Source organism: Otolemur garnettii, unplaced genomic scaffold (genome assembly GCF_000181295.1).
Source record: "Otolemur garnettii isolate 467f Iridium unplaced genomic scaffold, OtoGar3 scaffold00001, whole genome shotgun sequence".
Taxonomy (NCBI): domain Eukaryota; kingdom Metazoa; phylum Chordata; class Mammalia; order Primates; family Galagidae; genus Otolemur; species Otolemur garnettii.
The window spans coordinates 40,955,870-40,980,670 of record NW_003852396.1 but is presented as its reverse complement, the minus strand read 5'-3'; the positions used below and the strand labels follow the sequence as shown (position 1 = coordinate 40,980,670).

General features: G+C 37.4%; 1 protein-coding gene across 4 annotated transcripts in view; it reads right to left on the bottom strand.

The window, feature by feature from the left end:
- The window catches only part of USP47 (ubiquitin specific peptidase 47), a 115,940-nt gene extending 99,753 nt beyond the window's left edge, over window positions 1–16,187 (bottom strand). For 2 of the 4 annotated variants that reach the window (XM_012803579.2, XM_023515959.1), the window contains exon 1: window positions 15,425–16,187. In XM_012803579.2, the coding sequence (XP_012659033.1) occupies window positions 15,425–15,463 (39 nt within the window). In that variant the 5' untranslated portion in view covers window positions 15,464–16,187. The remainder of the gene's footprint in view (window positions 1–15,424) is intronic. The other 2 variants (XM_023515936.1, XM_023515985.1) reach the window with 2 other exon arrangements.
- Window positions 16,188–24,801: the final 8,614 nt, after the last annotated feature.

The window sequence follows — 24,801 nt, the reverse complement described above, 5'->3', positions numbered from 1 at the left end:
GGACCTTTGAACATCAGACCAAGTTTCTGACTTTAAAGTTGAAAAAAAAGAAATTCAGAAACCTGAAGTGACTTGTCCAAAGTTACTCCTAATACAGGTCTTATGACATTATAACGTTGACATGTTAGTGTCATTAAAACTACAATGGCATTAGTTTCCCTCCCACTTTCATCTTAAGACTCTTCTTATTTCTACCTTACTTATTTTAATATTTGTCCTAGTATTGGTAATGGGTAACCCACTAATAATATACTGTAGGTATCTAAACTTAGAAACTAAAACTAAGGAGGCAAAATAATATGTCCTTTACTATTCCTTTACCTTTATTTTTGATTACAGCTAAGATTTCCTCTGTGAGTAGGCTGTTGTTGACAAGCAGTGACTCAGCTTGTGAACTGACTTGTTTATACGTTTTAAATGTTCTACTGCATTATTACTGAATCAAAGCAGCTTATTTATATTATTTGTTACCATGCATTTTATTCAAAAGCATGGACTTGTTTTAAAGTAAGAATATTACATTCTTATGTTACTCTGAACATGAAATTATACAACTGAAAAAAAAATGTTAAAGTTACTGGACACTATTTAAGATTGTTTATTTCCTATTGGAGCGGCCAATGGTACAAGAACAATAGACTGCAGAGTCAAAAGATCGAGGCTAGAATCCTCAGGCTAAGGTGGCTGCTTTTCATTTATTTATTTATTTATTTTTGAGATAGTCTCTCACTATGTTACCCTTGATGAGTGCCGTTGTGTCAAGCTCATAGCAACCTCAAACTCTTGGGCTCAAGCGATTCTTTGCCTCACCCTCCCAAGTAGCTGGGACTACAGGCACCCGCTACAACGCCTGGCTATTTTGTTGTTGTTGTTGCAGTTGTCATTGTTGGTTAGCTGGCCTAGGCTGGGCTCGAACTTGCCAGCCTTGGTGCACGTGGCTGGTGCTGGAACCACTATGTTATAGGCTCCAGGCCTGCTTTTCTTTTAGATGTATCACCCTAAGTAAAGTCTGAACTTATTGCTGACTCTTAGAGTATTAAAAGTGAATATACCTCCACATGGTCTTTCTGACTAAAAAGAAAAGATAACTTGAAAATGTTCTATAAATTACAAAAGGTATTATTATGAAATTATCAGTTACTATCTTTATAATATATTTTGAAAATATATAATTATTCTGGGAGGCCGAGGTGGGTGAATCACCTGAGCTCACGAGTTCAAGACCAGCCTGAACCAGAGTGAGACCTTATCTCTAAAAATAGCTGGGCGTTCACCACCACGGTACTATTAAAGCCTGAGTAGAGAACCCAAGAAGAGTCACAGTCCCTAAAACCTCAGTGCTAAAAAGTAATTAATATTGGCAATTGCACAAACAAGCAGGTATTGAGACCCCAAATTAAAATATATTGGAGTCTCAAAAGGGGGGAATGAGAGAGGATAACCGAGAAGGTGAGGTCTAGGAGAACAGGTCTTCTCAAGGAGACCACAAGGATACACCTGCAGGGTCCTCTCCATAGTGACTCAGCTCTTGGGAATTTGTAAACTTAACTTCCTGGAACTTTTCTGTGAAATCCTGTCATTCTGTAGGAGCTGGAATAGGATCTCCTGCTTGATTCAGACTGGCCAATGAGAAGGGTACCTATGGAGTGGAACATTTTGACTGTCGATAAAAAAGGAAAGACCACGCCAGTCAGGGAGCACAGCCATTTGGAATTCTTCTATGCTGTAAGCTCCCAGCTGGTGAATAAAGCCCTTTATCTTATTTAAAAAAAAAAAAAAATAGCCAGGCGTTGTGGTGGGTACCTGTAGTCCCAGCTACCTGGGAGGCTGAGGCAGGAGAACTGCTTGAACCCAAGAGTTTGAGGTTGCTGTGATGCCATGACATTCTACCAAGAGCAACAAGGTGAGACTCTAGTCTGACAACAAAAACAGGACATTGAAACAGGACATTCACAAACTTCCCTTACATCATCAGATGTGAAAAATTGCTCTGGACTTCAAAACAGGTCTACGCTCCCAGAGTCCAACTCATGACACTTTTCTGGAGGAGGCAAGTGAGACCTATCTGGTTAGCTTATTTGAAGACATCAACTGATATTATTTACCCATATCAAACATGTAACAATTATGCCAAAGGACATCCTGCCAAAACAACTGATAAAGGAGAAAAATGTGCTAAGAGAAAAACATTTTATTCTTATAAACAAGAAAGTGCCATATTATATGAAGGCAAATGAAAAAAAACAGATGAGAGAATAAGGTATTAGCAAGTTTTCCCCCAACTTTCAGTGGTATGTAAATTTTTAACATTAACATGGGAGACATAAAGCACTCGTGCAAGTAAGAAATGTTTCCATGAACAAGTTTCAGCAATTAAACTTTTTAACAACTATTAACAAATCTGTTAACTTTTTCTAGACAAATATATATATGTGTGTGTGTGTGTGTGTATATATATATATATATATATATATTTCTTGCCCCCTACGTCTACACAATAAAAATCTAAACTCTTCTAAGCATGCAACAAAGTTTTCAGAATTTTCAAACAAGACCTGCCAGAGTTAACTTCTCTTATTCAACCCCAGGAACCCCATGCAGCTACATTAATTTTTTTGCCACATTATAAGATTCATTACAAACTTTCACATTTTAAATGCTATTCCCTCTCATTAAAAGCTTCCCCCCCCCCACATAATCAAGTCATCCTTTGTGATATAGTTCAAATGTGATATTCTCACTGAATACCCTAGATAAAGCTGGCTATGCCATCCTTTACTCCTCTCTGGACCCATAAAATATTTTCATATTATATCCCTGTCTGGTGACATGTCTGTCTCTTCCACTAGACTAACATTTAAAACTAGGTTGTGCTCCTTATTCATCTTTGAGTCTCTGGTCCTTGACAGCTTATAACTCAATGCTTAACTAAAAGAATTCTACAGAATCAGGAGCCATGGAAACCCAATACTAAGAAAAATTTAAAGTATTGATTATTAAATAAAAATAGATATCATTTGAAACAAAAAGGTATAGTCAAACTGCAATGTTTTGGTTACACTAGAATATTTCACTCAAGTCATAAGTGAGAGTCACAATTTTCCTAAAGTTAAATCTGTAATCTTACCAAAAGTATTGGATTCACTGTACACAGAAATACTTAAATCTAGACCTTTTTCTTAATGTCCCTTCACAGTCCTGATTTAAGTTTTCTCTACCGCAAAACCACTATATGTATTTAATACACACATATTATACCAGTCAACTACATAGTATCAAATCTAAAGCATAATCAATAATACAACTGAAAGGGAATCCGCATCAACTGGAGTTATAGAAAATCAGAATTATCAAACACATAAAGATCTGTCAGAAACAAACTATTCTTAACATGGAATAATCAACTAAATCCTTATAAAGAAGCAATCTGTTAATCTAGTAAGCTATTTTGACAACTACCTGTATATATTAAACTAATTATTCTCAGGACTTTATTAGCTTAAACAACTTAAAATTTCTTTTATTTTTAAGACTTGCACTTTGTTACATATTCCAATTCTCAATTAAAGCAGCAACAAAAGGTCTTACTTGACCATATAAGAGAACCTGTCACATCTAAAAATTATTTAAGATTAGTGCTACAGACGTAGAGATATGTAGCTGACAGGTTATAATCAGAACTATAACTTCAAAAAACCAGCATAACTAAAATATGACTTTGTGTTCATTTACTCAGTATTTATTAGACAAGAATGTACAGCACACTGTGCTGGTCCATAGGGAGAATATAAGAAGGAAGGTCACAATAGTAACAAAGATAACAGCAGATGGGAGTAAAAGTTAACTTCTATTGAGTACTTATTATTGCAAGACACATTACATGTATTAACTCACTTAACTGTCCCAAAAATGCTAGAAAGCAAAATTATCCTCATTTAACTGAAGTACAGAAAGGTTAAGTAACTTGTCCAAGGTCACACAGCTGGTATCTGAACCTAGGGACTGTGGCTGTGGTGTTTTGACTCTGAGGAACTTCTAATCTAACAAAAGCATTAACACACATAACAACTTAAAACAAAGACACAGAATTTTTTGAATGACAAAGACAGTGCTTAGAATTTCAGGGTTAGGAAAATGCAATCAAGTTAAGAGAATGGTGTATTTTTCATGGAGGAAGAAAGGCTGGATTTTGCTGGTTGGATACAATTTTAAGAGCGTATTTTATAAAACATTAAAATTATAAACACGTATCTCAATAATATTCAAAAAACTGTAATCTCTCAACAGCAGGTTACATCAACGACAATTCTGCATACAAGAAACTGTTCCTCTCCATGGCTAGTTTATGTATGCACGGTTTAGCATAGGTCCATTACATGAAAGAATAGGGCAATTGTTGTTGCTCCCACACCTACAGACAGACTAAATGGAAGTATGTAGTAGGGTACCCAGAAGACATCTCTTTACATACACTACACTTCTATCTATCCCTTCTTATACTATGCCAGTAGAAAACTACACTCAGGGAAAAAAACATGCTCTTTAAAAATTTGGATTTGAAAAATTACTTCTTCTTTTTTTTTTTAGTCAATCATTTGCCATCATGGCCGATCATAATCATTTTGCCAAAGTCTTTTTTTCTTTTACAATGAAGAATTTCTGTACATTAGATTTTTAAGCCAGCAATACATGAAGAGAACATTTTACAATCTGTGCAATAAACTTCGTAAAGAAATATGCCTCTTCATTACCATGACACCTAAACATGATGCCTTAATTGAAGAAGGTTCTTAATACCAATGAATTTGTTTTAAATGCAGTTGTCTTTTAAAATTAAATTTATAGTAGGTATTTAAGTATACATTTAAAGCTTTTTGCAACCTTTATTTTTGTTTAAATATTTAGGGCTTTTTTAGTGCAGTTTTTGGCCAGGGTCAGGTTTGAAACTGCCACCTCCGGTATATGGGGCCAGCACCCTACTCACTGAGCCACAGGCACTGCCTACACCTCTTATTTTTGATGTAATCTTTTCAACTTGGGCTACCATGGTACTCTACTACTCTGGAAATGTATAAATCCTCTTCCCTCCCAGTTTAGCAAAAATTTACAGTACCTGGGCACTAAGACTAAAAAAATGAATGTGACTAATCCACAAAAGGGGAAATAAAAAAGAGGCAAGGATCTTAATTACTTAAATTGGAGTTTTCACTTAAAAGCAAATTTTACCCATTTAAAATTTCTTAAAGACTGGTGGCAGAAAGAAATACTTCATAATATTCACTCAGGGCAAGCGCATAGAAGTGACACATGAACGCCTGTAGAACATCTGGGGAAAAGCAACTAGGGGAAGGTAGTTCAAACAAAATTGACTTGGTGCAGGAGGCAAATACATTAAGTTAAGAGTTTCTGGTTAAAATGTAAGCATTTAGCTCTGATGTCTCCCAAAATATATCTAAAACAAAAGCAAAGAAATTTTTGAAGGAGTATAAACCCATAAGTAACAGAAACACACCTGAGAAGGCTGAATCCCACATAAGCTTAGAGGAAAGCCAAAGACACATGTTCATATCGCATTTACATTTAGTACACCAAAAGACCTCTAAACTACTGGGAGAAGTGTTTTATTCCAAGATTGGGGCAGGAAAAATATTAGATGGGCTAGAGCATTACGTAGTGCTAGAAAGTAAGCAAGTGGTCAAAAAGCAAGGATGAACACACATGCCAACCAGAAAGAGCTCTCGTTAGACAATACTGGAACAAGATAAATAACGATAATATTGGATTACAATCCAAAAAATAAAATAAATACCCAGAAGTCCACACTGATCAAAATGATTAAGTAGATAAATAAGGGAGAAGGAAGAAGTCTTCACAGAAGAATTCCAATTAATAAATGTAGAAATAATGAGGGAAACGGAAAAATCACTACTATTCTGCCACAGTAATAAAATTGCTGCAAACAAGATCCAAAGACAAATGATAACATTAGTGAGCAGAAATTTAAGAAGCGAGATATCTGCATTGTCTCAAAGTATTAAGTAATAATTAAAGGGGAAAATACTCACTTTACAGTGCAAAAACCTAGCAGACATTATGCAGATATCCCACTTCTTAAATTTCTGCTCACAAATGTTATCATAAGGAAAACCTGGTAAAATCTGACTAATCCTATACGGCAGTTAATCAGTATTATACTAAGGTTAATTTCTTGCTTTTAATAATTATTCTATTGTTACATAAGATGTTAAGCTAATGAGAAGCTGGTGAAGGGTATGTGGGAACTTTGTATTCTTTCTGCAACTCTTGTACATATAAATTTTTTTAAAAAAGAAAGAAAAGCAAAAAACGAAGAGGCTCAGGAACTGGAAGTTTCTGATACCCTAGGAGTGAGGGCAGACTCTAAACTAGGAGAATGACTCAAGTCTAAGAAGGAGTAATAACCCCAGACACCTCTTCTACTCTTCAACCCTTTCTGACTAAAGACAAACCATACAGCAGGGTATCTGGACTAGAAGACATCACACTCGGTTAAATTTGAAGGGTACCATACTGAAAACTGAGGAATTAAGTGAAAGTTTATCTGCATACTTAATAATAAAACCTATATCCCCTTTTTCCTTTTTTTTTTTGAGACAAAGCCTCAAGCTGTCCCCCTGGGGAGAGTGCCCATGGCATCACAGCTCACAGCAACCTCCAACTCCTGGGCTCAAGCGAGTCTCCTGCCTCAGCCTCCCAAGCAGCTGGGACCATAGGCGCCTGCCACAACACCCGGCTATTTTGTTGGTTGCAGCTATCATTGTTGTTTGGCGGGCCCAGACTGGATTTGAACCCACCACCTTAGGTGTATGTGGCTGGCGCCTTAGCCACTTGAGCCACAGGCGCCAAGCCATATCCCCTTTTTCTACTCAGTTCCCAAGCCTTTCTCTTCTGGCAAAGGTTCAGTCTTTCCAGGGAAACCAAGCCAGCACAAGAGAAAAGATGTATCACTGGGTATTGCCCCACTCCCCCAAAATTCATGTTGGACCTTAGTCACCAATATGATATCAGGAGGACAGATATGGATATGGACAGATATCAGGAGGACAGATATCAATATGGATCATAAGGACAGAGCCCTGGTAAATGAGATTCATACACTTATAATAGAGGTCCCAAAGAGCTATCTCGTCCCCTTTCTCTAGAACACGGTGAGAAGATGCCAGGAAGCAGACCTTTACCAGATACCAGATCTGCCAGCACCTTTAACTTTCCAGCCTCCAGATCTGTGACAACTTTTTGTTGCTTATAAGCCACTAGTTTATGGTTTTTGCTTTAGCAGTCCAAATGAACTAAGATGCTGGGAGTCTATATGGAAATTAGATATACCCTACAGGGAAAATTCTAATCACCAGTGGCAAAGCTTCCATATAGTGTTTTAAGCTTCTCTCTTGAATAAAAACAGACTTGCAAGGATCATGAGACCTCTAAGGAAAGCAACTAATATAAAAGAAAAAGCCCAAAGCAAACAAACTGAAAAAGAAAATATGAAAGAAAGGAAAAATAAGCATAGAAGAAAACTACCAATATTTCCTACAAGAGATAAGACATGACCGTCCATAAAACAAATACAGGATATTATTTCAATTTTTTTCAGAAAAAAAAGAGTGCTTGGAAATTTATACATATTGGAAATAAAACATCAGACAAATTGGAAGGCAAAGTTGAGAAAAGTCTACCAAAAAGAATAAAAAAAAACAGAAAAAGATGAAAACAGACAAGAAAATTAAGAAACCAGTTAGTGGGCACAACATCTAGACAACAGGAATTTAACAGAGAACAAGAACAGAGAAAATAAAAGAAAGGAATAAAAAAAAGTGTTCAAGAAAAATTTCCCAAACTGATGAGATAAATTCCAGATTAAACAAGACTACCCTGAGCCTAGCAAATGGATAAAAACAGATCTATAGCAAGCTACATGATACCTGAATTTCAGAACTCTGGGAACAAAGAGTATCTAAGCTTCCAGAAAGAAAAAAAGAAGTTCAATATAGTGGAAAAGAGTCTTCTAGACATTTGATCTCAACAGCGACACAGAAAAATAGACGACAATAGAGCAATGTCTTCAAAATTCTGAGAAAAAATTATTTTGACATAGAATTCTTGATCTAGCCAAACCTACCTATAAGAGTGGAGAAACAAACATTTTCAGACATTAAGGTCTTTAAAAAATTATACTGCATACAGAAAACTGTTGAAAGTGGTCCTTCAAAATGAGAAATCAAACTAAGGAAGAAGAAAGCATAAGCAACAGGGCTCCAATACAAGACAGAAGTGAGAAGAATCACCAAGATGATAGTAAAGCAAATCCAGTACTGTAGCTGCACAAAGTTCTTAGATTTAACAAATTCAAACTAGAGCAGGACAGAAGACTCTGGGAAAGAGTTACTCACAAAGTCAAAATTGGGAGATTCGAACAGAAGAGGAGATTTATATACTTGAGAGAGGGTTTGGGCCAACTCAGGGCTTCTCCACATTGGTATTGACACTGGGGCCAAATAATTCTTTGTTCTGAGAGTCTATCCTCCATAGCGAGGGATGTTTGGTAGCACACCTGGCTTCTACCCACTAGATGTCAGTAGTACCCACCTACTCTCCTCCCCTCTCAAAACACTGTCAAGTGGTAGAAAATGGCCCTCAGTTACTAACCACTTGGCTAAATTAATAAATGCACAGAAAACTAAGCAAACAAATTTTAAAGAAATTATTAACTCAGGGAAAACAAAATGTTATACAGGAAAGGAAAATAATTATAGCAAACAACGTGGCTCAGCTATGAACAGTTTATAGTCACAGTGATACAAACTTTGAAACATATCCAAATGACTTACAGTATGCCAACAATGAAAAGATTGAACAGGGTTGAGAAGTGTGTCTGTGTTAGGTTGGAGATAATGGTGAGCCCTCATTTTCCATTGTCGGAAGTCAGTAAATAATACCTTACAATGAAAACTCAAGAAGGGGCACTATAAAAATGCTATTCTGAAATAATGGAGGTAAGTATTGATGGAGACCTTGAAATGAGGGAGAGGAGAAATCTGAAGATTACTGTTTTTATAAATACAGTTAGGGGCCACATAACTACATTTTGGCCAATAATGGATCACATACAATAGTCTCATAAGACTACAGTAACATATTTTGACTGCCTTTTCTATGTTTAGATGTGCTTAGACATATACATACTTACCATTACATTACACTTATATACAGTATTCAGTATAGTAACATGCTGTACCAGTTCAGAAGCAACAGACTAAACCATAAAGCCTAGGTATATAGTAGGCTATCACTATCTAGGTTTGTGTCAATACACTCTATAATGTTCACACAACAAATCTAACGAAACATTTCTTAGCACATATCCCTATCACTAAATAACATATGACTGTAGTTCTGCAGAACTCCTTAACTTTACTAAATTTGTGCATATATAATGTTGATAAAAATTAAATTTTAAAAAATCAACTGAGGGGTGGTGCCTGTGACCCAAAGGAGTAGGGTGCCAGACCCATATGCCAGAGGTGGTGGGTTCAAACCCAGCCCCGGCCAAAAAAATTAATTGACGTCAGATTATGAAGGACTTACTACTGTTAAAGGCCACTATGATTTAGAAAAAGCTATATATCTTTAAGCAAGCTACTTAATCTCTTTAAGTCTTAGTTTCTTCATCTATAAAATGGATAATGAAGACAAATAGCTGCCTTAAAGGGCTGTTACATGGATTAAATGTAATAATGATTGTAAATTGGTAAGTATACTGTCTAGCACATAGTATTGTAAGTAGTACCTATTATTCTTTTTCTCTTTCTTTCTTTTTTTTTTTGAGACAGAGTCTCACTATGTCACCCCCAGTAGAGTGCTGTGTCATCACAGCTCACAGCAACCTCTAATGCTTGGGCTTATGTGATTCTCCTGCCTCAGCCTCCCAAGTAGCTGAGACTACAGGCGCCCACCACAACACCCAGCTATTTTTTTTCTGCAGTTTTCATTATTGTTTAGCAAGCCCATGCCAGGTTCGAACCTGCCTGCCTCAGTGTATGTATTCTATTTGATTGCAAATAGAATAATAAACCAGGCAAATCATACTGTCATCTGTATTGGAAAGTAGCTCTGGCAGTTGTGGAGAAAGAGCCTGGAAGCAGAGTGACCATTCAGAAGGGCTACATTTGAGTAAGAAAATACAGTAAGTAATTAGATAGAAGCAGAAACTCAGAGAGAAAGGTAAGGGTACAGAGATATTTCCAAATGATACGTGAGAAAAAGGAAATGATGGGGAGTCAAAAAACTGACTTAAGCAAAGAAACAGATGGTGATGACACTAACTGAAACAGGAGAACACTAAGAATCAGGTGGGAGAAGAGAAATAAGCTTGATATTACCTATAATTAATATGTGGATTCTAGAGTGCAATCAAGTAGAGAGATCTAGTATGCAGATGGAAATCCGAATCTAGAAGGGAGGTCAAGGCTGGAGACACAAATGTGTAAATCACAATCAAAGATTAAAGGCATACAAATGGATCGGATTACTCAAGGCAAATATACACAGCAAGAACAGAGGGGGGAAATAAAGGCCAGGAGCACTATAAAAACAATACATTAAGCAAATAACTACTTCAAAAACTATATTCAGAAAATCTCAACTTCTTTGAAAATAACCTACTTGCCCATTTTTGAAATATGTAAAGAAAATCTAAATATAGCCTAATGATGCAAATATCCGGAAACAGCAAAGTCTTAATATTTGAGTGTTTTTTTTCTAATCTTTCAATGCATAGAGCCCTAAATTGTCCATTTTTCCTTGACAAAATCAAAATCTTAAACAACTCTGCATTCAGCTTTTTTAAAAACATTTCTAGTGATATCAAAAATATCTTTATTAAACACTTCTATTTATTTAAAGCATTGATAGGTGAAACTTGACAAACTTGCCTTTTACCAGTAAAGACTCAACACTCTAAATTTAAGAAAAAGGCTCATTTCAAAGAATCATCAAAAACAGGAATGACAACTGAAGCACATTTCCTCAAGTAATTTAATTAGGAGAAATAAAGTAAAAAGAATATTTTATTTGATGTATTCCATAGTAGATAATGATGAATGGATTTTATAAGAAATCAGACAACAGAATGATGAATGGATTTTACAAAAATCAGACAATAGAAATGAAAAACAAGTTGTTTATTATTTGGGGATGCCCTTTATATAACCGTGAGATTACTGTGAAGCTCAAGTGAGTTAATACACATAAAGTACATTTATCGGTATCTGTCATATAAATAAATGCCCAATAAATACTGGCTATAATTATTACCATCATTATTAAATGCCAAAACCAGTTCCACATGAAAGTAATGGTTATTGCAAGTAAAAGAGAAGAGAAAAAAATCCACTGTGGTATGGAATTTATATTTATATTCTTTTCCTTTCATTATTTCTGTGTTTTTTATATTTATGTACTCCATAGATACCACTTTAAGTGGTATTCCAGTATAAAGTATTATTTTAAAAGCCTCAGTAAATATATACCTTATTCTTCATTATACTATTCAATACTCTCATTCTTCTTGACAGAAGAATGAATTTTGAGAGAAGAATAAATTTTGTCTCTTCTAAGTTTTCCCTATGTGGTAGAGTATAGTGATATGCAGAGTACTCAATAAATGTTAATATCACAAATCCTTATAAGAAAACAGAATAATAAAACAACCAAACAATAATTAAAAGCAAGAGGTCTCAAGGCCAAAATCAATATACCACAATACAAAGACATATGAGCAGAGTGAAACAGTGAAGCAAAAAGCTTTGTTGTCCACCCCACAGACCACATTTTCTTTGCTCTTTCTGGGTATAATTTAGGAGGAATATTAAAAACTCTGGATTATGTTCAAAAGAGAGCAACTGTTAAAGGGCTGAAGATGCTCAGGCTCAGCACAGAGAGTTAGCCCTCCTGCTCCCTCCCCTAACCTCAAAGGTGAAAAATGCTGTCCCTTTGGATTTCTGTATTGTCCAGAGGCAACTATCAAAAGACTGCAATTACAAAACAGCAAGACTCCTCTCAATTCAAAAACTTAAAATAAGGGGTCTCCTTTAAGACGTCAGTCATGAAAGTATGCACTCAGGCAAAAGTTGGGAACTGGCTTGCTAAAGATGCTACAAAAAATCTCCAAGCACAGGATAATGAGAATTCTAATTGGGTTTACAACCCTGTGACCACATCATGAATATTTACTGAGTATCTGCTCTAGGACCTGACATAGACCTATAATACATACCAAAACAAAATGCAAAGCAAGAGAGAGACGCACACGCACAAAGATCTCCGCTGTCCAAGAATATACAACAAATAACATACAAAAGGTATATTACAGTTTGAGACCGTAACAGATGTTGCAAAACACTATTAATTGTCCAACAAATTATATTCACATATAAAGTCAGAGATAGAAATTCCTAAGATTAAAATGATCAAAAGGCTTTTTACAACGAGATATGAAATACTTATGGGGAAAATATGAAGGTTTCGAACAGGTGGAGAGAAGCAGGAAAAAGGGGACAGCCCACATGTAAGTGTAAAGCAAGTCAGACAGAAACCTGCTCAGCTACACTAAAAACTTGTTTCATGGGAGAAGAGATAAGCTAATAGGGCAGGTTGTAGCCAGAATCAACTGTACTGGGCCTTGAATACCCAGCTAAGTTGTTTAAAATTTATCTTGCAGATGGTCTCTGCAGTAAGTACTCAACTCTGCCATTGTAGCCATAGAAAATAGTAAATAAATGGCATGACTATTACAGGACTGAAATTTGAATTTCATATGTTTTCATGTATCAAGAGGATCCCTATACAAAGTTCCTCAAAAAACCCTCTAAATGAGAGGTTCTCAACCTGTGGGTCACGACCCACAAGAACTGTATTAAAAGGCCAGGACATTAGGAACATTGAGAACCAGTGCTCTAAACTGTACATGATAGCCATTAGAACAGGTGCAAAAAATTTTTTAATTTCACAATTTATTTGCATAGTACATGCACTTGCGAGAGTTATAAACTATTCTTACAGAGCCTCTATATTACCTGGAGGAATCTATAAAATAGAGCATAATCAGGGAAAAAGCAGCGGGGAATGTGAGTTCTAGTCCTAGCTCTGCCATTTGTGCATTATCAGTCCTCAAATAAGTCATTCTCAATCCTCTGGAGCTAATTCTTTCACCTGTAAAGTGAAGCGTTTAACTTGCTCACTATGCTTTCTCTTAACTTTAGCACTGTGTGATTCTACTACTACTTAAAAAGATCGGTCAGAGAACTTCAAAGATCAAACAAAAGTGCTAATTAAGAACATAGAAAAGAAGAGAAAGGCCTTAATGAAATGAGCAGGCAGATAAGACTAACCAGTAGGAAAATGACCAGAAAAGTGCAGCATTACTAAAATCAAGGAATTATCGTTTTTTTTAATGCTATAAAAAATTCAGAAGAGGAGGAGCACAGTTTCCAGTAATCCAGAAGCAAATATGGGAGTGGAGGGAACCACTTGGACGAATAATGGGTATGGCTATGAAATAAGAAAAAACTATTTACTAGCTAAAGAGAACAAGGACCTTATGTGACAAGCCTTAGGATTTGAGTGCTATGCTCGGTACTTTGGTAGGCCCCATTAGGCAGGCCAGTAGTACTACCAAGTAACATGGAAGGAATCATTAAAGAAACCAGGGAAAAAGACGGCTAAAGACGAAACTAGGAATAGAAAATAAAGGAACATGGTCCAGAAAAAGTAGGGGAAAAAAGTTGTGACAAACTTGAAGCCTTAAATAAGGAAGTTAGTCTTAAAGAAGCATTTAGTCTTTAAAGTTCCAAAAGATAAAAGCAGCATTACAGTATTAGTTTTTACAAAACGAGTATGTTTCTGCAAAGCTGTGTATCATACTTTCTATAAATCAAATTATTCGGGAAATAAATCTAGTCTTGATTTTCTTAAAGCTAATTTCCACCTATAAAATATTTTCTAATGGTCAACGATTAAGAAAGGATTAATTTTACTTTTTGAAAACCAGCAACATGTAGCTCTAAAAGGAAATACATGCTTGTATCTTTCTTATAGCACCTATCCCTTCCTTCCCTGCAGGAGAATTACTTATGTGGTAAATAAAGTACCTAGCCCCTAAATGGAGCTCAACAAATACTACTGTTCCCTTTCTTAGTAACTACAGTTAGTTCCCAAGACAAAAGTTCTGATTAATTCATCTGTTTATCTGCCTTGTGCAGAGATTGTGATGCTTAATGAATAAATACTGACATACTAAACTCTGCCTTTTTAAAAAAACTGTCCTTGCAAAACAACTACCACTGATAGGAAAATATCTGTATCATGTAACTCCAATAATATCACTTTTGCATAGTGTCAGAGGTTGAGAAAGTAGCAAAGAATTACTACAGAACACCTTAAAAGGCAAAGAAAAATCGATAATTTGTAACAATCACTCATAAATGCCAACATTCTACATGGCTAATTTCAACCCAACACTTGCCACTATTCAAGGTGTATGAGAAATAAAAATCCAAAGCATTAGCCCGATGATCGGCCAGTTAAAAATACACGTTTGAATACACTGAAGATATTTATAAAGTCAACAGAGATACTATTAATATATTGAAATTCACTGGCCAGTGGTGGATTCTACTACTACCAGAGAAGCCAAAAAAGTCGGTTCTCATATCGCTTGGCTTTAAGAATTCAAGAAATCATTCAAATAGGCATATACAACCCAACCTTAAGAAAACAGTTCAGCTCTCCATATGGTAATGTTCACCTATCTCCTTCTGTTAAAGTCCCATTCACTACTTTTCAACCATCTTTGGTAGGCCCCATTTAGACAGGCCAATAGTACTACTAAGTAACATGAGTTGAAGAAAGTCGCAACAGTTAACTCTGCCCTCCCACAGATCACACAGGGGTGTAGATTTCACAAGCCGGGAGAGCTAAACACCGCCACTGTCAAAACCAGAAGCAGCACCGTCACCCTGCCGTGTCCATCGGCAACTGTTCCACAATGTTTTCTCTGAAATCATCTCGCTCTCTTTCTCCGCTCGACACGTTAAATGAGTACTTAAAGCCCATCTTCTGCCCAAAAGCAGCACTGGATTCTCCCGTCCGCTCCTTTATTCGTCCAGCCCAACACACCCGAGGGCAGGTCCTGCTCCCCGGACCCCTGGCCCCAGCGGGTCTCCCAACTGCTCGCCGCACCCACCTGACCGCCTCCCCCATCGCACCCCACTTCCTCCCCGACAGCCAAGCTCGCACCCCCGCCGGGCCCGCAGCCGCCCGGGGGCCTGGCCTGCGCTCCTGGGTCGGCCGCAGGCCTCGGGCCTAGCCTCCTCCGCTGGCCCCTCACCTCTTTCGGGACCAGTTGGTTCTCCTCGCCGGGCACCATCGCTCAGACTCCGGCCGCTCCTCTCCGCCCTGCCAGGGGAGGGTGGAGGGTGGCGGCGGCTCTCTGCCTCAGGAGAGAAAGGCAGCGGCAGTCATCGTCCCCGCCGCCTGCGCTCCGGCAACCGCGGAGGCCTCAGCCTGGGCCTCAGACACCAGCGCGCAGACACCAACCCAGGGCTCCGCTGCCGCCGCCGCCGCCTTCGTCGTCGGCCCCTCCCCCAGCTCACCGCAATCAATGGAAAAATGGCGGCGGCCGCTCTCGCGAGAATTCGGCCGCTCGGGCTTCGAGCCCGGCGCCGGAGCCCTTGGTGCACAGGCAGTTGTCGCTCCCTGCTAATCACTCAGCTCTTAGCCCTAGGACGTGCAAAACCGGTAAAGCGGGCATGCAAACTCTTTTCATTCGAGGGAAGCTGGACCGTCTACGCGGGACTCCCTCTACCGGGAGGGCAAGGGCCAGGCCCACAGTCCTCCATGTCTTCTCGGTCTCTTCCGACTCCCTTCCCATCACAAAAAGATTCAAGCCCAAAGTCCCTGCTCTGGCTCATACTTCTCTCGCTGCCTGTTAGCCAAGCGCCTACGCGTCATCCCGGCTTCGGTATCCCTAGCCTTGTGCTGGTAGTGAAGGGGCTACCGCTCGGCCTCCACCTCGGGACGCAGCTCCGGCCCTGCCAGTCAGAATGGGCTGCGTTATTTACCTTTTTACTCCCCTGTCGTTCTTTTCCCCTTGCCCATCCTCCTCAAGGCCCCGGTCTGAAGGGCCTCACGTCCCATCTCCCGCTAGAGGAGACAACACTTCTTTGCCCCAGTGAATTGGTGTCATCACGGACCCCCAACCCCATCCCCTCCTCAACTAAATGGAGAAATGCTCCCCTTCTCCCTTCCAGGGAACTAACTTCCTTCTTCAACAGAGCAAGTCTGGGACTCAGGTGGCCTTCGAGAACGGGACTCCAGTATGCTGCAACTTACGATCTTCTTTAAAAATGTTTTTAGAGAACTTTAACGTCCTCTGAGAGTAAGCATTCTTTTATGTGTTATGTTAAATTTTGCAATGGTCATTTTTCCAAATCTTACCCCTTTCATTATGAAGACTCAGCAAAGCGTCCTTCCTGAAGATTTTTGTGAATACAGTGATCTTAACAGCATGCTGAGATAATATAATGCTGCCAAATTCCTAATATCCACAGCAGAACTACCTGTATCTGGGTTCTCCAAACATTTTTTGATGGTACGTCCCCTCAGGGGAAAAAAAAGTATAAGTATACTTACATAAGATCTATACATTTCCTGCTATGTCTAGAATTATAAAACATTTGTAAAATGTAAAAAGGATAAGATAAAGATGACAAACACTTAAAATAACTGGGTTATTTTTCATATTAATAGTATAAAAATCCTTGTGACTCCCCCATAAAAATATTTAGTGCACTTACTGTAATTGACTAGGTCTCATTCGTTTAAAAAGAAATGTTAATACATTGTGAAATTGTTATTAAATGTCTGATTCAATGTCCAGGTTATTTTCTGTACTTCGTTTTAATAGACGTTATAACCTGAAAAAAGCGTTAACTCTCAAGGATGTAGATTCTAAAGAAAGTACATCTCCGGCTGCTCTTCCTAATGTAGGTCCGATTTTTATCAGTTCCATCCACCAACCGTGCAAAACTTTTTGTTGAAATTCAATTAGCCGTTTTCCATCTTGCCTGGTGTCATCCAGAAGATGGTGCATTTTTGTATTTTTAACAAATGGGTTCAAAACTCTGGAATAAATTGCTCAGAAGAGTTTTTTTAAGAGGTTGAGAAGTTCTGTCAAGCATACAAGCGTTTGGGGAGATACGGGTCTTTATTTAAATTGTCGATATTTTGTTCATTGTGGATATTTGAATTAATTTTCACTTTTTAAAATGTTGCATTTTGTTATTTAGCTTGATTACTGAACTTTTGGTGCCCCCTTACATCTTGTGCCCAAGGTAAATGACTCACTTCATCACCATAGTCTCAGCCTTGGACAACACCCATGAGTCATTTTTACACCAAAATCACAGAATGGAAATATTTCCAAACCTCTGTTCTTCCCCAAACTTAGTAAGGTGGCTTCTATAGAGCTTGGGCTAGAAGTAAAAATGTCATCTCTATTATCAAATTAGACATTTTTGTTTATTATTATCTCTAATTCATGTTTTCTTTCTTTTTTTTATTTTTACATATACGTGTGATTATTAGGTTTCTACTTTTGGCCTTCACAGAATTAAAAAGGCTTAAAATTTAACAACAACAATGTTTAAGATAAGGACTAGAAACAAAAACCTCGTAAAGAATGAATGAAGATAAATACATTCAGAAAAGAGATCAGACTCCAATTCACGTTTTCTTTCTAGAAATCTTGTGTAGCCACTTTCATTTTAATTAGTGTTGATATAATGAAACAACAATGTAATAGATAAATCTATTTAACCCAGCACACACAAACTGGAATAAGTCACATTTACTAAAAAAAATAAATAAAATGAAGGAATCCCTGAATTATTCTCCACATTGCAGAACTCACACCTTTCACTCCGAAATAGTGAGATGCTAGTGTTAAATATCAGTATGCCTTAATTTTGTCTGTTTTTAGATCAAAATAAATTTGAAAAAGAAGTTCTACTATTTTTTTCCATAAACCACCTTCTCTGAATATATACTTTTCTCTTTAGAAGCCATTGACCTGAATGTACTAAACCCTGCTAGATTGGTAGGCATGTCGTAAATATTTGTGGTATAAGGATATAAATGCATGAATTAATAAATAAATGGACAAATATATGGCTACTCTTCCTAGTATATTGTTACTGAGATGACATGTATATACATTTGATTATTTTGTATATGAATTTTCTGTCCTTAGTCCTGATGTCTCTCATAGGTTCGAAACTCACACATCTATCTACATTTTTGATGGCTCAAAACATCTGAAACTGAAACTTCACCAAACAGAACATTTGACTTGCACGCCTCCCTCACCTCCCTCCTGTAATGTATCCTCCATTCGTTCTGCCCCACCTTGATATTAGTATACCTTATCAATTGAGTTTATCAAACCAGAAACATGACAATCTTCATCTTACATTCAATTTATTACTTTGTGCTATGACTTTCACCTCTGAACTTTTTCTCAAATCTATGCATATTTCTCTGTGTCCACTACTGCCCATCTACTCCAGTCACCCCACTGCTTTGCTTGGACTACTGCAATTGCCTTCTAACTGGGCTCCAGGATTCTACTCTTATCTCTCAGTCCATACTTCACGCAGCAACCAGAGTGATTTTTTAAAATACATATCAGATTCTGTCCCTCTTGTAGTTAAAAATCTCCCCAACATTTCTCATCCTCTCAGAATAAAACACATTCTTTGCTTTGGCCTATAAAACCCAGTGTAATCTAGCCCTTGTCTACACTGCTCCATTCAGGTGCTACTCTTCCTCTTACACCCAGTGACCTAGTCACTCTGTCTTCATTGAGCTTTCGAAATACATAAAGTTTGTCTCTGTGCCAAAGCCTTTGCAGGAGTTATTTCCTTTCCCTAAGCTGTTCTTCCCACAGATCTTTGCTCTTATCTAGTTCATTCTTGGCATTTGGGCTTCCCAAATGGTACCTCTTTGAAGAGGACTGTCATGAGAATACAGTCTAAATTGGTTGTCTTTAATGTATCCTCAATATCTAGAACAGCACCTGGCACATAGTAGGGCCTTAGTAAATTGCTGTGGAATTAAAAACAAAGGCCAGAACTTCTATAGGTGACATTTTTTTTTCCTAAAGGTTGCTACTTTTTTCTTATAATTTCTTGAGAATATCTCCCTTTTTCTTTTCACATTAAAATGTTCATAGTAGTAATAGAACCCTGATCAAAATATGAAAAAGAAATTACATAAACTCATATTGGGGGACATGCTACAGGATGCCTTGTCAGTATTCCTCGAGACTGTTAAGGTCATGAAAAGCAATGAAAGACTGAGATATTGTCACAGACCAGAGGAAACTGGGAACAGCTAAATGCAATGTGGTACCCTGAATTGAATCCTGAAATGGGAAGAAGATATTGATGAAAAAACTGGTGAAACCCAAATAAAATGTGTATTTGGTTAATGTTTATACATTTTCAGTTTTTTAAACTTTTTAAAAAATATGCCTTTATTTTTATTATGAATAGTGCAGACTATATTGGGTGGCACCTGTGTCTCAGTGGGCAGGGCGCCAGCCCCATGTACTGAGGGTGGTGGGTTCAAACCTGACCTTGGCCAAACTGCAACAACAAAAAATATAGCCAAGTGTAGTGGCGGGCACTTGTAGTCCCAGCTACTTGGGAGGCTGAGGCAAGAGAATCACTTAAGCCCAAGAGTTGGAGGTTGCTGTGAGCTGTGATGCTACAGCACTCTACCAAGGGCAACAGACTGAGACTCTGTCTCAAAAAAAAAAAAAAAGTGCAGACTATTTAAATAGTAAATAAAAAGAAATTGTGATTAAACTTTATTTTAAGAGCAGTTTTAAGTTCACAGCATTATTGAGCAGGAAGTACAAAGAGTTTCCACATAACCACTGCCCCCACACACACACAACCTCCCCGACTAAAGACAACCCCCACCACAGCGGTACATTTGTTTTAATTAATGAAACTATTTCATTATCACTCAAGGGGCGTAGCTGCCATTATCTCTCATTCTTGGTGCTGCACACACTATGAGTTTCAACAAATGTTTAAGGACATATATCCACCATTGTAGTATCAGCAATAGTTTTACTGCCCTAAAAATCCTCTACACTCTATCCATTCCTCCTCCCCCTAACTCCTGGCAAGCACCTTTTTAACTTTTTCTATGGGTTCGCCTTTTCCAGAGTGTTACATGCAGTATTTGGAATCATCAGTTCGGTAGGCTTTCAGATGGGCTCTTTCACTTATGCATTTAAGTTTTCTCCAGGTCTTTTCATGGCTTGATAGTTCATTTCTTTTTAGCACTGAATAATATATTCCATCATCTGGATGTATCAAAGCTCATCGATCCATTCAGTTACTGAAAGACATTTTACCAGTAGTTGCTTCTAAGTTGGCAATTATCCTATGAATAAAGCAAATATAAGCATCCATGCATACATTTTTGTGCGAGCATCGGTTTTCAATTCATGAGGAGTTTACCTCTTGGTAAATACCAAGAGGCACGACTGCTAATGGCATGGTAAGGTACTTAATTTTGCCAGAAACTGCTAAACTGTCTTCCAAAGCAGCTGTACCATTCTGCCTTCACATCAGCAATGAACAAAGGTTCCTGTTTCTCCACATCCTCATCAGCATTTGGTGGTGTCAGTTGGATTTTGGCTAACAAGTGTATAGTGGTATCTCATTGTTGTCATTTGCAATTCCCTAATGGCATACCAGGTCGAACATCTTTTCATATGTCTACTTGCCATCTTCTTTGGTGAGGTGTCTGCTTAGGACTTTTGCCAATTTTTTCATAGCGTTGTTCATTTTCTTATTATTGAATTTGTTTTTTTTTTGAGACAGAATCTCACTATGCTACCCTCAGTAGAGTGCCCTTGCGTCACAGCAACCTCCAACTCCTGGGCTCAAGCGAGTCTCCTGCCTCAGCCTCCCAAGTAGCTGGGACTACAGGCGCCAGCCACAATGCCCAGCCATTTTTTGGTTGCAGCCATCATTGTTGTTTGGCGGGCCTGGGCTGGGGATTCGAACCCGCCACCTTAGGTGTGTGTGGCTGGCACCTTAGCCACTTGAGCTACAGGCTCCGAGCCATTATTATTGAATTTTAAAAGTTCTTTGCATATTTTGGACAATAGTCTTTTATCAAATGTATCATTTGCAATCTTTTCTCCTTATCTATGGCTTGTCTTCCCATTCTCCTGACACTGTCTTTCATAGAGCAGAGGTTTTAATTTTAAATGAAGTCCACTTTATGGATATGTCATAGATCATGCCTTTGGTATTGTGTCTAAAAAGTTATGACCATACCTAAAGTCATGTAGGTTTTCGCCTATGTAATCTATTAGGAGTTTTGTAGTTTTCTGTTTTACATTTAAGTCTGTGATACATTTTGAGTTCATTTTTTGTGAAGGATATAAGGTCTGTGGCTAAATTTATTTCTTTGCATGCAAAGGTCTAGTTGCTCTGGCACCATCTGTTGAAAAGACTATCTTTTCTCCATTGTATCGCCTTTGCTCCTTTGTCAAAGAGAGGTTGACTATATTTATGTGGTTCAAATTCTGGGCTCTTTATTCTGTTCTGTGGATCTCTATGTCTGTTCCTTTGCCAGTCCCGCCCTGTCTTGTTTACTGTGGCTTCATAGTGAGTCTTAAAGTCAGGTAGTGTCAGTCCTCTGATTTTCTTCTCCTTTAACATTGAGTTGGCTATTCTCGGTCTTTTAACTCTTTTAAACTTTAGAATCGGGTTGTCAATATTCACAAAATAACTCACTGAGATTTTGATTGGTGTTACCTTGAATTTATAGATCAAGTTGGGAAGAACTGACATCTTGATAGTACTGAGTCTTCCTACCCATGATCATGGAATATCTCTCAATTTATTTAGATCTTCTTTGATACCTCTTATCAGAATTTTGTAGTTTTCCACATATAGATCTCATAAATATTTTGTTAGATCTATACGTAAGTATTTCATTTTTGAGGGGGCTTATGTAAAAGGCAATGTGTTTTTAATTTCAAGATGCACTTGCTTATTACTAATAGTTTCTTAGTTTTTATAAGTGTAACATGGAAATGTAAGATATTAACAAAGGGGGAAACCGGGAGGAGTTATATGCAGACTCTCTGTTCTATCTTTACAACTTTCCTGAAAATCTAAAATTATTCCAAAATATAAAATGTATTTTAAAATATTCATGGCAACACTTAAAGACTCTTGATATCTTAAGACTCTTTATCACACATGTCTATATTTTTAAACTCTTTTTAAAAAGGCATATCGTCAAAATCAAATTATACAGTTTAAGAACTAGTGATAACATAGTGATAAAACATAGTTTTGCAAAAGTGAAAAGGAATTTTCACCATGGCTGTGTTTTAATAAGGTCAAAAAGAAAATCTTTAGTGTCAGTATGATGTGTCTTTGGGGCCAGGCTGACCTATTTGAAATCCAAACTCTGCCACTTTCTGTCTATAATACCTTTTGGTACCTCCATTTTCTCGACTAGGGAATGGCAGTAACAAAGTAGATCTTTGGCACTTGTCAACTTAACATTTGCAGTTTTGACTAGAAAAGCCCATGGCCTACAGCACTCTATAATTGTGCTATAAGGAAATTTAAATTATGTACATTAGCCAGAGTGTCAGAGACTATATAGCTGAATGGTTGAAAACATAAGCTGAAAACGTGTTACCTGAATCCTACCCTTGTTATTATTAACTATATGGCCATCCTTGCATAGATCTCTTAAATTCACTAAGCTTCAATTTCTTTAATAATGGCCCCATGTTACAAGGTGGTTGTATTAAGCAGAAAAGAAAAGAATAATAATTGCAAACTGCAACACTTAGGATTGGTTGAATATATGTGGGACCCTGTGCTAGAAGCTTTACACCTAGTTTTAATTTAATTCTATCAACCACATTATACATAAATACTACAAATATCCCCAACTTTACAAATGAGAAAATTTATATAAAGTGTGTCCAGCGCTCAACACAGTGGCCGGCAAATGCTAAGCAATCAATATATGCAGGTTGGAATAATCCCAGCAATAGCCTGAACTCCATGAGGGGATACACAGCCCTCCCAGTGCCTAACATGGGGTAGGTGCTTTCAGATAGGTGTTGAAAACAAATAAACTAGTCACTTCACTAGTGAATAACTCTTGTTCATCATTCAGCAACTACCCTTGGATATAGTCTCATTATTACCTACTCCTCTCCACTTTGTAATACCTCTAGGAATTCTCTTGGTGGAAAATGTCTCTGAAAAGAAATTCAAGTTCTAGTACTGACATTGAAGAAAGTAATCAAGTAATGGATCTTCGCCACAAAATAAGCCTTTTGGTTGGGTTAAAGAGAGGATGTAAGCTTAGCCAAAGACCTATATTTACAATGGAAAAGACGTCATCAACAAGGAAACAAGACAACCATTGAAGTGAATGCTTCCATTAAAACATACAAACCAAAACACGTTATCAATTAAATAGAAAGCTTACTGAACATTGAAAAGAAGACTACATCTTGCAGTGTAAAGATGACAACAGGAAAAATGATGCTTAGGAAAAGGTAATCTGGAGGAAACCTAGGACCATGTACAAATATTTTTATGAGATATTGGAATGAGGACATTAGTGAGGCGACCAACCCCCTATAAATTCAAAGAAAGATTGGGTTCAAGGGCATGAGTGACTTTTTTCTGTTGACTTATTATAAAGATAAAAGTCATTGCCACCGCTTTTTCTGAACTGAAGAAGTTTATAAAGAAAAAGTGTATAGGTCAGTTTGTTCAACAGCATGAAAAACAGGCTCATGTCAACAGAGAATGCCTTGGTAAACATATTGAAGGAGAGGCAAATAGCAAAGCTTAGGGCAAACAAATTGATCCTAATTCATGCTAACTTTCTCTAGAGTTCTGCAAGTACCCAAATTTTAAGGTGCAAGAATAAGAAGGAATTTAATAAAATAAAGACATGGTCATGGCATTACTTTTTCAGAAATGATTTCATAAGGTGTTTGCCATAGAGTAATCTTTATGTCATTTGAAGAGGTCCCCATGAGTCTTGGAAATGAGAAGGGTGAATTGTAATAATTACTTTATAGCATTGTAAGGACTAGAAATAATGTATACAAAAGTGGATATTATAACATCTGTTGGGAACAAAAGCAAAACTTTGGAAGTATAGAGGAAAGACGGTAATTTAAAAATTTTTATTTGTGTGTAACAAAATATTGATATAAAGTCAAAAGACAAAGTAATGGCTGGAAAAATACTTGCAACAAATACGAAAAATGACTCATTCCTCAATATAATCAGGTTCTTTTAAATCTATAAGGAAAACAGGAATAACTCAATAGGAGAATGCTTAAATGAGATAGATTGACACTTCACAAAAAATGAAATACCAACTGCCAATAAAATGCCTTGGTAAACATTTCGAAGGAAAGGCAAATATCAGAGTTTATGGCAACTGAAAACTGAAAAGTTGCTCATCTTTACTCATAATTAAATAACTGCAAAGAAAACAATAGAAGGCCATTTTTACTCTCATATCAGCAAGACTTATGGTAAAATAGGAACTCTTGAACATGATGTAATATTAATCATTGAAAATCTTGGCTTGGCACCTATAGCTCAACCAGCTAAGGCA